This window comes from Pholcus phalangioides, unplaced genomic scaffold (genome assembly GCF_987345545.1).
Source record: "Pholcus phalangioides strain wild (caught in Gottingen) unplaced genomic scaffold, Ppha-v1.0 ptg000013l_1, whole genome shotgun sequence".
In the NCBI taxonomy this organism is placed as follows: domain Eukaryota; kingdom Metazoa; phylum Arthropoda; class Arachnida; order Araneae; family Pholcidae; genus Pholcus; species Pholcus phalangioides.
The window spans coordinates 31580683-31595244 of NW_028301606.1; the positions used below are offsets into that span (position 1 = coordinate 31580683).

Here is a 14562-nt window from a genome sequence, read left to right on the forward strand (position 1 = left end):
ATATTTAGCTCTACTTGTCATTCCTCCATTGTAAAAAGATGATCTGCTTTGACAATGAATTGGCCTTGACCTTGAAAGACCTTTATTCTTCACTATCTTCATTTACAAATATTTTAAGAAAGGGTAACCACTTCCAAGAAAATTACGCACCCCTTTTTTCCTATAGAATAGTACGTTGGGTCAAAATGACCCAAACCGCGGTTCTAGGTATAAGTGCTTATAGCTCTAGAACACGAAATGGGAATATAATGAAATTTTCGTGAATTAATATTCATATAATATCATGAAAAGTCACGAAATTTGTTAAACATCTGCATGTAAGTTTTTGAGATAAATGAAAACAAAGTTTGATTTAGGTCAAATTGACCCACTCCACAGTTGTAGTGTTAATTACATGATAAAATGTTGGATGACCTCCTTCTTTCACCAGTCTGGAAAAATTCATTTACCTATCTAAAAACCTGCCTAGGAACGTGAACATTTAAATCGGCTATTTAATTTTTTCGACCCCATGTCTTATAAACAAACATGGTGCATTTTGGGTTTTTATTTTTCATTTTTGCATCGATGATTATGCACGTGTATTGCAAGTGTGCACATGCGAGGAGAATTAGCAGAAATCGTTTTAGTTATAATTCAATTATATAATCCAACATGATTTCATCTATTTTCACGGTCCTAATAATTAGCAGACGGCGTAGTTATTGGATCTCATATATTGCAACTGGGCTCAAAATGGTATCATATACTGCAACTGGGCTGTTCTGGAGAACTCACTTCCAGCGGAATAGTATGCCCTGATGGTACTTATAAGGAAGAAAAGGAAAGTATTTCGTAATTTGCATTAAAAAAAACTTGAAAATATATTTTTACAAAATATATATATATATTTTGTAAAAATATATTTTGAAAGTATGAAATTCATACTTTTATTGTATAAGGGAAATTGTTATTTGGACCTATATAAAAGAGAGAGGTGACAGGTGACAGCTTCTCAGAGTTGTCCGTTAAGAGGGGGTTTTACTGTACATATCTAATATCCAGTTCATACAATAAATAGTGTCCGAAAGGGACAAAATTCTGCGATATTGATTCTAAAGTTATCGAATTGTATATGCCCCTCTCTCCTCTACACAAAAATATCGGCAAAAAAGAAATATTAATCAAACAAATTAAGGGGTTTCATTTTCATACCCGCCACTAGAATATTTTTTACAAAAAATTGAAAAAAAAAAAGAAAAGAAAAAACACAGTAGCCGGTCTTTTGGCGCAAAACTTTGCACCAGTCAAAAATAATCATAATTTTATTTCACGTGAAGTTCATTTTTATTCCGCACCTCGATTTAAAGCAAACAACCATTTCATTTTGATAATACTAATAGAGTTTCAATTTTATTCAATTGGGGACAGTAGAGGTCCTAGAGTAAAGCGGTTCCTCAAGTCAGAAGTTCAGGAAAATTTCCTCTTTTCTTTTCGCTCCAGTTCAAAAATTGTTTCCCTCAATTACGACTGCTCGCTAAAATTTTCACTGTATTTCAGCGGTCTGCAATGAGAAAAACGTTTAATACTAACCTAAACCGTACAAGTCCCAGGTTTTTAGTACCAAGAGTAATTATTAATTATATCCATTGCCTTAGAATTAGATACAGAAATTCCTTCTGATTTTATTTTTTTCAATATGTCCCGATTTTTATCAAGATTTGTCCGTTTTCTTAGTCGCATGACCTGGGCACCCTATGCCAGCGCCTAGCGTTCGTTCCGGCACAGTAAATCGGATATGATTATATAAGTGACGTAAATTTTCTCGTATAGTGCTGACATCTTTTCCGACTCCAACAGCGTTGCAAATTATTATTAGTTTGACTAATTTTAGATTTTTAATTGGTGATCACATTTTATTTTTAATTTTTTTTCAAAATTTCGATTTAAAATAATCATATCACTTTCAGTATATTTTATTTTATGCAAATAAATCAATTTGTTTTAAAATTTTTTGAGTAAGTAAATCCAGTGAGAGTATTTTTCGAGCGTATAAAATATTGATTCGGGTATCTATTATTTAAAGTTACATGCACGCTAGGGTGGGTCACCGTTCTATATAAAAAAAAAATTAAATTTCTGTCTGTGGCACAGAGCACGACATTGGATCCAAATTATGTCTTTAGCTTTAAATTTTTTTTTTTTAAATGGGTTATCATCTTTCAAAACAAACTTTCTTTGATGAGTTGTTACAGTAAGGTTTAAAAAAAAATAATGCGTGTCTATAAAACGAACGCAAATTGCATGAGTAACATTTATTCATTAGAAGAAAAAGTTTACAAAAATGACATTAATGTTTTTATCATGTTTCAAACTATTGCGAAAATCCTTCTTACTATCGTATTTTGGCATATCTTTTCCAGACTGTTTGGTTTTTTATGAAGCCTTCTCTCTCAGTTTCTGTAATAATCTTGACCGCCTCTTCAATAGTTTATGTGTGATATAGCAGATGAAGTAAAGACAGTTCTCTTGGTTTTTGGACCACAAACAGTCGAATGTCTTTGTTAAGAATGGATTTCAATATTGGTGGATCAGATATATTCTTCTTCTGCCAGTCAATGAGATTGATCGGTGTAGGATGATACATCAATTTTTGCAATAGGAAGTTCAAACAGTCGGAGTCTACTTTTCTGAATGCAATGGGCTGCCAGCTCACGTATGTGTTGTTCACAGTCGGTCAGTATTGCGATCAATGAATTTTCAGGGTGTGCGAAGTGTTTCTTTGATTTACGGGATATATTTTGGCTTTCCGTTCTGCGGGCAAATACCTAGTTGCAGAGATGAGCTTGAACAGGTGCTGTTTTCCATCTGTACAAGAAGGGTACGTTTTGACAGAAAACCAAGTTGGAGCATAAAACTTGACGACATGCGTTGCTAGAATTATTAAATTTTCAGAAGGAGATTTCATCGAATCGTACAAACGTAGAATTCGATTAGTACGAGTTAGCCATCGAGCATGAGACATTTTGCCTGGCGATTTGTTTGCTAAATCCTTAGGAAATATGCCTGTTCAGACGCGGAGACTATTCTGTACAAATATGTTTGGTCTGTTCTAACACCGCCAATAGAAGACTGAAACGAAACATCGGGATTTTTTTCACATATTTCTATATCTTTGCCGATTCTCCCTGAAAATGTTTTGGATCTCGATGTGCTGCCGTGAATATGTAGAAAACAAGTGTCGGAAGGGTAATTTGTTCATATGCAGTAGACAGATAATCCACAGCAACGGCTTATCTAACCTTTTTTAAGCTTTTTCTGAATTGGTTCATGCAAAATACCTGGCATCTGAATGCTTATAAACAACCTAGAAGGTTCCCGCAATTAATATCCGAATCCTTATTAAAGTTCTGCATAATCACGAGAAAAAGAAATTCCTAATGATCATTTTATTAGAAGTATTACTCAAGAATGAATGACACACGATTCAATTCCACAAACTCTCCCTGGAAAAGGTAAACACAATACATTTGTTTTATATTTACAAAAGAAGACTTGCTTATAGGTGAACGTAAATTCCTCTTTCGATACAAATTGCCTGCAGCTTTCTTCGCAATACCATTTTCGAATTAAAATAGTAATGATTTTTCTCTTCTATGACAATAACTGAAAAATCTCAAATTTCCGAGGATTTACTAAAGATATAGACCAATGGAAATTCCTAATCAGAACAAATCGCGGTCTTCAGCTAGAGAAATATTTCTCGATCTTAATGAGTAAATCGTAGGTTTGACTTACTGGGTTTTAAAATTTTACAGCTCATCTGAAAGCTTTGAGTGAGACCTTGTATTAAAATCGTTTTCCTCGTGCAAGTATAATTGGATGAAAAATTTCATTTTATCATACCGGTGAATGCGAGAAATTGCTAATTATGTAATTGAAGTATGTTGAAAAGAGAAAGAGAAAAATGGAATCATTAAGATCGTATAATTAATTATGAATCTTAGCCGTCGTCGATACATTTACCACATACCCAGGTATTCTCTCACTATGAAAGTATTTGTACATCGCCTGTCTTTATTCGGTTCTGCCTAATATGTACGTACATTATACGCGCACAACTTCTCTTCCATCATACCGAACATGAAGTTGCTGATGCGTATCAAGAACCTATACGTGACTGTTAGATCCCTTCATAAGTCCTCATGAATAAATTGGATTACTGCATTCCGTATTCTATAAGCTTATCTTAGACGTGAAGCGCGAAACGTCATACTTATATTACTTTGCTGAAAGCGCTTGATATTTTCATTTCCTTGTGGCGGATGATTTCTCTTTTGGTGAGAACGACATCGGCTATTAGGTGCAGGATTAAATCACCCTATCTCGTATGTTTGGTTAAATCTCCATTCATAGAAATATCACTGGTTTCTCTAATTAGAAAATCTGTGAATTTCGGATCTGATCTTGAGTATTATACTATATGCATATAACTGAATATTGAGAATACCTGGATCAACAGTTTGCTTCAATATGTGGTTTACGTGTAAACAATAGAAATCACTAAACTCCCCCCTTCAAAATGTGATATCTCTTTAAATAAAGTAGGTTTTCTATCGATTTTCAGTAGGTGCAAAATAAGAGATACAGGAAAAAATGTCCAACTGAGAAATCCACTTTACAAAATGCCTGTGCTTGTCATTGCTAGAATAAGAGGTTCTAAAAGAGGCGAGATAGCTCGTCAATGTTGCTTAGAGGATACAATTTTTTAGACAATTGTGACCTTACCAAGAAAGAAAAATTTAATATTAACGTGAGGTCCATTTAATATTCTTAACTTTTATTTAAGGAGAAAACACCGTATACTCATAATTGTATACAGTGGATCCCGCTTATAAAGATTTAAAAAAAAATCATCATGAAAAAGTTGTTTGCGGGAAAACGCTTTAAATGAGGAATCAGAATGGATATTATTCAGATTTGGGACCAAGAATATGAGTCGTCCAATAATACCCTCGGTTCCTCAAGGATCAGTTCTTGGGCCTCAGCTCTTCTCCATCTACATCAATGACTTCCCTGCCCCCCAAATGGGCATACTGGGACTCTTTGCGGATGATGCAATTATTATCACCAACAACAGAAAATCTGATAAATGCAGAGAAAATCTGCAGGAGACTCTGGAGAAGGTTGAAGACTGGTGTGAGGATAATGCTGTCGAGCTTAATCATGCCAAGTGTTAGTTCATCTGGCTAACAAGAAGAACCAAATTCACTAGAGCACTAATCTACCTGGGCAGAGAAACCATAAGACCTGTGAAGGAAGTGAAATATTTTGGATGTATTCTAAACCAATCATTATCCTTCGTTCCTCAAATAAATCACGTAAGAACTAAGGCTACCCAAACCATGGGAATGATGTCACGCATTACATTTCCAAGTGCAAGACTAACTCTTAAAAACAAAGTCATATTGTTTAAATCAATCATTACACTTATCATGACCTACGCCACCCCAGTATGGGCTCATGTTTCAAAAACCAACATGCAGCGTCTGCAAAGTCAACAGAATAAAATACTGAGAACTCTTGTGCGTGCCCCAAAGTACATCAGAGGAGCTGACATTAGAAAAGACCTGAAGATTCCAACTATCCTCAGCTACATCCAACAAATCTCAGAGTATCACTTTGAAAGGATGAGGAACTCAGAATACGAGCATCTGAGAGAGCTGGTCGATTACAACCCCAGTCAAAGACTAAAATTTCTCAGACCTCAAAACGTGCTGCACGTGCCATGGTCGGTGCATTAGGGTCTGAACTACTGAGCTGTATAATCTTTATGTATCTATCATAATATTTCTGTACTTTTAATTTGCTATCGAAATTATCGATCCACTCTATTGCATAGAGTGGCATTGTGGTTTGATGTACATGACTGATCTTGCACTGCACCAATTTGTATAATTTCGGCTAACACACTTGTTTTTCTATTACTTCTTTTGCATGTCAGATTTTTTTCTCTCTCATTAATGCATTATGTAACATGTTGGTGAACTGTACATAAGTGATTTCATTTTTGTGTCCATTATAATATACATTTATCGCATAATATGTATATGTATGTGTGTATATGTGTATGTATATATATATATTTTTTTTTTTACTCTATTGATTTTACCGATCAACTCTATTGCATAGAGCAACATTTAGATGAAGTTTGGCTGATCTTTGTGCATTTTACTATTCTGATGGTAGCATTTATCGGCCTGTATGTTTTTTTTTTCTATTAACTTACAAGTACTTCACATCTACACAAACACGCACAAACTTGTCTATAACCCCCTTCATAGCTAGCATGTGCAGTCTGTAAGTCGCCAGGCAGCCCCTTTGGGCTGGGCAGCGACGAGAAAAATTAAATTCTGTCTGTGTCTGTCTGGTTTTTATTCATTTTTAAAATTTCTACGGAGTTTTTGCCCACCCTGTATCTAATTAACATTGCCGTGAAAACTATTGAATATTTCTAATATTACATAAGAGGCCGATACCTGATAAAATGTCAGTGAAATGTTTTTTATAAAACTATAAAAATTATTGCATCATGTCGGCCATTCAGGTTTCGTGTTTTGCTCTAAAAGTAGAGTTTGAAATTTAATATGTTTACTTTTTTATTCAATAAATTGTCATTTTGCGTGGCTTCATCCCGGGTCTATGGACATAACATCTGAATTCGGCTTCGCCTCGGCTAGACTTGGCACCACCATTATACGCTTCAGTGTTCCTTCGCAGTTCCTCCGGAGAATGGTTATGGCTATATGTACAACTCCGTGTATAGCGACTGGTCGCCCTGCTATCAGGGTCCTTTTCTGATGTCACAAGCCTCCTTCACGTAATTTGGAACTTTAGTTACCGAAAAACCATCTGTTCCTCCATCCGGTCGGGTACGTAATTTATCTATAAAGATTTCTCTTAAGATAAATTCAATTACCTGTAATTAGCGCTATATAACCAAATGTGTCCATGATATGTCAGAATGTAACTCAGAATGTTTCTCAAACTAGTTTTCGTTCTCTCGACTTTTCTTGAATGTGTTTTTGAGTGTTTTTAATGAAGTTGGTTAAGTGTATTTTGTCCTATACGATCACGAGCCCCCAACCCCCTAAAATAGAGACCTAATCCCCCTCCCCCACAACAGCTGTACCAGCTAATTATGATGGCATTTCTGCTAAACATCCTCTCCGTCACCTCTTTCCACCAGAAGTGTAAGCGGGAAAAAACATCCAACGGACCGATTCGTACATGTACTATACCGGTCTAAAATTTGGCGAGGGTATGTTTGCAATAGTACAATTACTACTATTGTCATTTCAACTGAGATCAATACTATTTCTTCCTTAATATCGTCGTGGTTCCATCATGATACATTGATCAGTGATTGATCACTTTTGTCACACCACGGTCATTTTCTGCACGTGAGGGCTAATTAGACCGGACCATTGCTGATTCTGAATGGCAGCGTTCGCCATTATTTCTTTATAATCACCGAGAGGTTGGTGCGCTAACCTACTCGGTGTGGGAGCAGTCTTTCTCTGTGGTCATATTTGCACCCTGTCGTAAACCCACGTCAGGACAGGAAACTCCACACGCGTGACACCTCCAAACATCCTTTGGACGAGTAGCTTACCGACCTTGGCTACCGCGATCCCAGTCACAATACATTAACGTTGGATTAAAAAAAAAAACCGCAATCTTAACATTACATATTCAAACGCAGCATCATCTGAAACAAAAGAAAAAGGCTTGATGTTTTTGATTTCATTAATCTAAAGCTATTATCGATTTTTTTTTGTTTGCTCTCATTAATCAAAAAAGACCGCAAATTAGAGCCTGGAAAAAGAAATATGTCGGTGACATTCCGGCATCCCACAGTAATTTTGACCTTGGGACCGTCCCATGAGTGACGACTAATTTTTACCTTTATCAAAGAGAGGGTCAAAAGAAAAAAACTTTGTTCCGAAACATTATCTTCTTTAATTACCTATTAATTAATAACATACAAGTTCGAAAGTTTCTCATTCCCCTTGAGATCCCCGACGCGTTTGATAAGATGAATGGTTAGGCGAAAAAAAAAGGATCGGTAATGATATTAAGGAAGCGTTTTGCGGGCGTTCGGGAAAATTCTCCATGGCACATCCACAAGTTAAGTAGGGTGGTATTTCAAAACTTCCCATGAAATCTGACGAGCTTAGGCAAGCCACGCCTCGATAAAATAACGGCTTCATATACGCGCGATGTACGAAAAACGTCCTAAAATATCCCGGGCTATTATCGGTTCTTTCGATCGATCAATCAGGCCATTTTGGTTCGAGACACAGCCATTGATTTAATGGGAGGATAAACGGTAAATATCGATTAAGGATTTACTTTCGCTCATTATTCGTTTTTCGATACAGAACGTCTGGTTCTCTATGTGCTATGATTTTTCTCCTCTCTCTCTCTCTCTCTCTCTTCCCTCTCGTTTTATTTCGTCATTGATGGAATGTTTGAAAAATGTCCTCTTTTTACCTCTTTTTTTTATTATGAAAACAAAATGCGCAACGAGGTTTTATTCGGATGGTCTTTTATTCATCGCTGAGATTTTGTTTCCCATTAGCATCGATCAACCTCGAGATAGAAAAGTATGTGTCGCGTTCTCTGCTTTTGTTGAAGGAGAAACAGCCACAGTGGAGTGAATATGTGGAGTGCTGAGGCCATTTGCACCTCTCGAAAGGTATAAAAGATCATATCGTTTACTGTATCCGATACTTTTGGAAATTCTCTGCAGCTGTGAAAACATTTATTTTACTGGTCCAGCCGGCGAATGAAATCCCTACATTGAATGCATTCACCGAAATCGTCTGTTTTTTTCCCTGGTATGAGTATATATATATATATATATATATATATATATATATATATATATATATATATATATATAGGTGTATTGGGATATATAGGTATATATATCCCAACTGTAATTTATTTTATTTTCTTCAGATAGGTATAATATTTAGCCATAATATTTTCGTTATCAAGATGCACTTTCACATGTAGCTTCAGCGTTCAATATGTTGCAAAAATTCCTGTAGAACAAAAAAATTACTTCGTGAAAATACTTTAGGTCAGCGGTTCTCAACCTTTTTGGACTCGCGGAGCACTTTTTGCCATACACAATGTAATTTCTATGGCGGAGCCCCATAGACCTATTTTTTTACTTATTCAGCAAAATTACTGATTTATTTTTATTATTCTAAAGTAATTATAATTATTTTTTCAAATGACTTTTTTTTATTTTACTTTCCTCGAGCGACTGCGGAGCCCCTGTGGAGCGCACAAGGAGATCCAAAGGCTCCGTGGAGCACCGGTTGAGAACCGCTGCTTTATGTGATGCTGAAGATTAGGCTACTCTACTACTGCACCATACACCAACTCCGGTCGTATCGCCTTACGGCAATTCCCAACCGGCAGAGTTGGGTGCGAATGAAGGCGAAATCTATCGGTGGTCGCCCCTGGTTCGGTAGGTGAAGAACTTCTTTTTAATGTCTTATGGCCGGATTTGAACCTGTGGACCTTGACGGTAGCCTTCAAAAGGGAAGACGAACATCTTACCACCACGATAACTACTACTAAACCAGACATGCACCTCGTTCATATTCCTCTGCGGAACTTCTAACGAACTGGTTCATGTTGGAATGTGTGTATATGTATAGTGAACCTACCGGGAGGTTTGTTTCTGTGTAATACTTGTTATATGTAATGCTGCCATCTGCAATCAATTTTTTAAACTATGAGTTTTTCTCAACCCATTGTGAGTGAAGTGTAATGAATGAATAATTGTAACGCTGTAGGTGTGTTGCTCTCTGCGGCGAAACTTTTTAACGGGGAGATCGTCTCGCATTTGCGCTTCGAAGCACATAAAACCAACTTCAACCGACGACCACTGTGGCGACGGTGGGGTTTGAAACCATATCCTGGCGATGCGAGTCCGTCACTATGATCACTCGAAATCCACAGCGTGCACATCTTACCGTTGCACCACTCGGGCACTGAAGATCCGGCTAGCACATAAGTGCCTTGTTCCTTTATCATTTTTATACCACAACAGCCCCACCCCCGTCATGGGCCCCACGAGTATAGGGCTGACAAGGTTCAGGACAATACTCATAAATTTTTTTTTGTTTTTCCCGCTAAAAATTAATTATAAAGGGACTCGTGAAATGTCTGGCCAGTAGGCCCGTTAAAAGTCTTAGACTAGAGACCCTATTCCAAATCATGGGGGGGGGGGGGCATGCTTTGCCGTATAGGTGGGGTTGGCACACAGAATATATAAGTTTAGAAAAAAATAAAATTTCTAAAATATATAAATTTTTCTAGAACTGTCGAAAGTAAAGTAAAATATCATGATATATGAGACCACCAAAGATCCAGCCCAAGGGCCTGGATGCAAGATGTGGAGACAATGGGCATTACACATATGCAATCCTTAAAATTCTTTAGATACCTAAGAACTGTTTCGGTTTGGATACCTAAGTTTGTTGACATCTAAGATCTGGGATTCAGTACCGGGATTTTACAGAATGATACTGGAATTTGGAATTGAATATCCTCATATGCATAGGCACGGCTTCAGAGTAGGCCCATGTCATATCAATACCTTTTACTTTAAACGGAGAAGTAAGGACCACATTACTTACATCTGAACGAGCATAATTAACAATAAAGTTCCGGAAGAATACCGTATCCCATCTTTTTATTTTGTATTCACATTCACCATTATACAAGATTTCTGAATACAGATTCGTTCCAAATCATTGCTGTAAAGAACCTCCAGCCGTGCTCTAATGCATAATTTATCATGCCCTAATTAACAACTATTGAACTGTTATACAAATACGAAGAACACGACAGTCGTGGGTTAACGAGGGGGCTTGAATAAAAGAAATGTTCATAATAAATTTGGTTTTCATTTATATACAAGCCAAAGTTTTATAAAACTAAAAAATTACTTTGAAAGAAATTACAAAGTTCTTAAAAATATTGTCGTCATCTGAGAACAAATAGCTTTCGTTAGAGGGTATCAATGCTGTAAAGAGAGATACATCTCATTTATTGATTCTTCTCATCTGGACACTAAATATTGGAATTCGGAAAAAATATCTCCTAACCAATACATAAAAAACCTCCCAACTAATAAATAAAATGGCCTATTTCAAAAAAAATCAATAATATATATATATATATATACAGCCATACTAAAAATTTCATGAAATAAATTTTTGAAAGTAAAACCAAGTAAATGTAGAATCATACCGTATTCCAAAGTCCTGACAGTTATAACTTCAGATGGTGGTCCAGCACCTCGGTCATTGAACGCTTGCACGACCACGTTATACTGAGTGTACCGTTCGAGACCATAGATGACAAGACTATGTGTCTCTTTGCGATCTGAAATATCTGCTGGCTTGAAAGTATATGGCAATTGACTCCCTTTCACTTTATATCCGACGTAAAATCCTTTCACGCTCTCGAAATCACTTTCAGCGAGAACACTCTAAAAAAAGACGCGCGTACACACACACAGAAGACAAAATGTTATTCATTTTAAATAATTCAACAATTTCGAAAAGTGTTCAACAAGTGTTAAAAAACATATAAATCTCTCAGTACCTGCCATGTGATATTGATGGACGCCGAAGATAGCGGAATGGCTTTTACATATTGCGGAGTTTTTCGAGGGGCTGTAGAGTGAACAAAGAGTATGGCACATAAAAAGTAACATACTGTATGAAATGAACTATCAATTCCATAGAAAATAATAATTGTTTACATTTTTAAAATTTCAAACCCAATCATTCATATTTTATTTGTGAATCATTCCGTAATGTTTTAGTACATTGATTCTAAACTTTAAATATTTGCATCTATTTCTGAATTTGGATGCATATTCAAATTTTCACAGTAATTCATATTTTATTACACAAATAGTCAATACGTTAAATACTTATGACTTCAAGGCAAAATAATAAGTTATGCATATTTTTTTGTACTTTTTTTAAAGGAAAAATCCTTAAATGCAATGGGAAAAATGTTTCAGTTCAATTATATATATTTGGCTAGATTAATGTATACTTGGAATACCCATTTAAATTCATCCCATGGAAATAAAATAACATAACTCCATAAACATTTGAATAATAAATTGATATTCAAAAAACACTAGTATATTAAAAAAATGGAAATACTTAATATGATCTTTTTATTTCAGAAGAAAGCGAAAAGTTACCAAGTTTTTATACAAGTTTAATTACATTAGGGAACAAATATTAACTTATCGTCGTCTTAAATTAGAAGTAAAAGGAACGCTTTTCGATTTATGTTAAAAAAGAATACCCAAGAAATGCAACGCTAGAACAATTAGCTAAATATTCATTATATATTTAAGCAAAAATTATGAAAAATTAGGGAAATGGGAGGAAAATTATTGAATAAATAACTTAAGCGTCAAAAATAAATAAAAAATGTTATCACAAAAATTAGAACTTTCCCTGGTTTTAATTTAATTAAAAAAGTGGCACGCTTTTAAGACAAATAAAATTTTAATTGGTTGACTGGTCGACGCTTCAAAGGAGAGCCATCATCAGGACGTCGTGGTCAGAAATCGCACAAGTGAGTCGTTGAAGGGGTGATGTTTATGTTTGATCGTACGGAGAGTTCGCCTTTGTATTTGCTGAGGTCGAGTGGTCTTTGGATGCGAATTGGGGTGCCATCTGTTGAAAAGTGTTGAATATTTTGTCTCGACTGTGGTTAATAAAGCCTATCCAAGCTGACGAAATAGGTGGCGTGTTCATTCCATCATTAACGGGGAAATCCTGGCAATTTTTGATGAAGTATCCCTCGAAAAAAATTCAGTTCGGAATTATGTATTACTGAATTTTTTCGAGGGATACGTCATCAGAACTTGCCAGGATTTCCTCGTTAATGATGGAAGGAACACCCAGCTTGGACACGATTTATTAACCTCAGTCAAGACAAAATTTTCAACACTTTGCAACAGATGGTGCCCCAATTCGCATTGAAAAACACCATTCGGCCTCCGCAAATACAAAAGCGCACTCTCCGGACGATCAAGAATAAACATCACCCCTTCAACGACTCACTTGTGCGATTTCTGACCACTAGGTCCCGATGACGGTTCTCCATTGAAGCATCGACCAGTCAACCAATTAAAATTTCATTTCTCTTAAAAGCGTGTCAATTTTTTGTATAAAATAAAAATATAGTTGGATTAATAAGCTTTGGGATATAAGAAAGATAAAATATAAAGAAATATTTATCGCAAACTATTATTATTATTTATTACCATTTCTTATTAATAAATGTGTATGCATGATTCATTTTTCATCAGTAATGCGACATTTTAAATATATACCTTGACTATAAAATATAAAAATGAAAGATATTATATGAATTACGATTTTCCGTTAAAAAATGATAATTAAGACACACAAACAATTTGAGTTCTCTACTGAATACTTTATTATTGGAAAGAAAGAGATGCCGTATATAAAGAAAATTAAAATTGTGTGTAGAGTGAAAGTTGAAAAATGGATGTTGGCTCACGAAATATAGAGAGAGGAATTATTGAGCCAATAAAAGATTATTCCCAATGCCAGTCAGTAATTTTCTTAGTATCAGGTGCTAATTATTTCACAATTGATGTTAATTACTGTATTTTTTTTTTCCGAACAATTTCATAAGAATATATAAGATAAAGAACACGGAAATATTTTTGGGACTTGCTAGTAAAGAATTAGTATCGAGTTCATTCTAATTAGTGTTACTAAAATCTCCTATGAATCATGTGATTCCAAAAATTGCCTTATTTTACCTGTGTATTTTTTTCCCTAAGAAACTAAATACCAGTATGTGTAATAAAAGATTACGAACTGAATTGTGTATATATTGTTTGTAATTTGTGTTAATTGCATTTTTAATTGGGTTGCTGTATTTTTGAAACATATGACAACCATATTTTTATGGGCATCTTTTTATCAGCCACCTCGTTGGGCATTTTGCCTGTTGTGGCGTTGTATTTGTATTTGTATTTGTATTTGTTACTTATTACTTATATTCTTATAAGACATTCAATATCAATTCAATTCGGCTATTAAAAAGCATTAAATTTTCTAATCATTTTCTGTTTTCCACTTTTTCATTCATGGATACATTTAGAGGACGAATTATTCTTATTTTTTAAATCTCTTAAAATACCCCAATTAAAATTGTGTCTCAAAATAAGTAAATATATATATACGTGTCTTCATACATTACTGTTACTAATAAAGTAAAATAGGATTTTAAATTGATCACCAAAAGGAAGACATAGTTAAATTAATAAGCGGTAATAGGAATGAAAAGAGATGTCTAGTTGGATTTTTTCGTGTGTGTGGATTCCAAATTGTTATTTTTCATGATGCTATTTGTGTGCAAAATTAAATGTTTAAATTATAGAAGGTTTAATATACCCTACAACAACAGAATTTGCAATACGTT

General features: G+C 35.1%; 1 protein-coding gene across 3 annotated transcripts in view; it reads right to left on the minus strand.

The window, feature by feature from the left end:
• LOC149078971 (cell adhesion molecule Dscam1-like) overlaps positions 1 to 14562 on the minus strand; it is a 114795-nt gene that overhangs the window by 16862 nt on the left and 83371 nt on the right. For all 3 annotated transcript variants that reach the window (XM_089241205.1, XM_089241204.1, XM_089241206.1), the window contains exons 16-17: positions 11677 to 11747; positions 11320 to 11560 (exon numbers count right to left, since the gene is read on the minus strand). In XM_089241205.1, coding sequence (XP_089097331.1) covers positions 11320 to 11560; positions 11677 to 11747 — 312 coding nt within the window. The remainder of the gene's footprint in view (positions 1 to 11319; positions 11561 to 11676; positions 11748 to 14562) is intronic.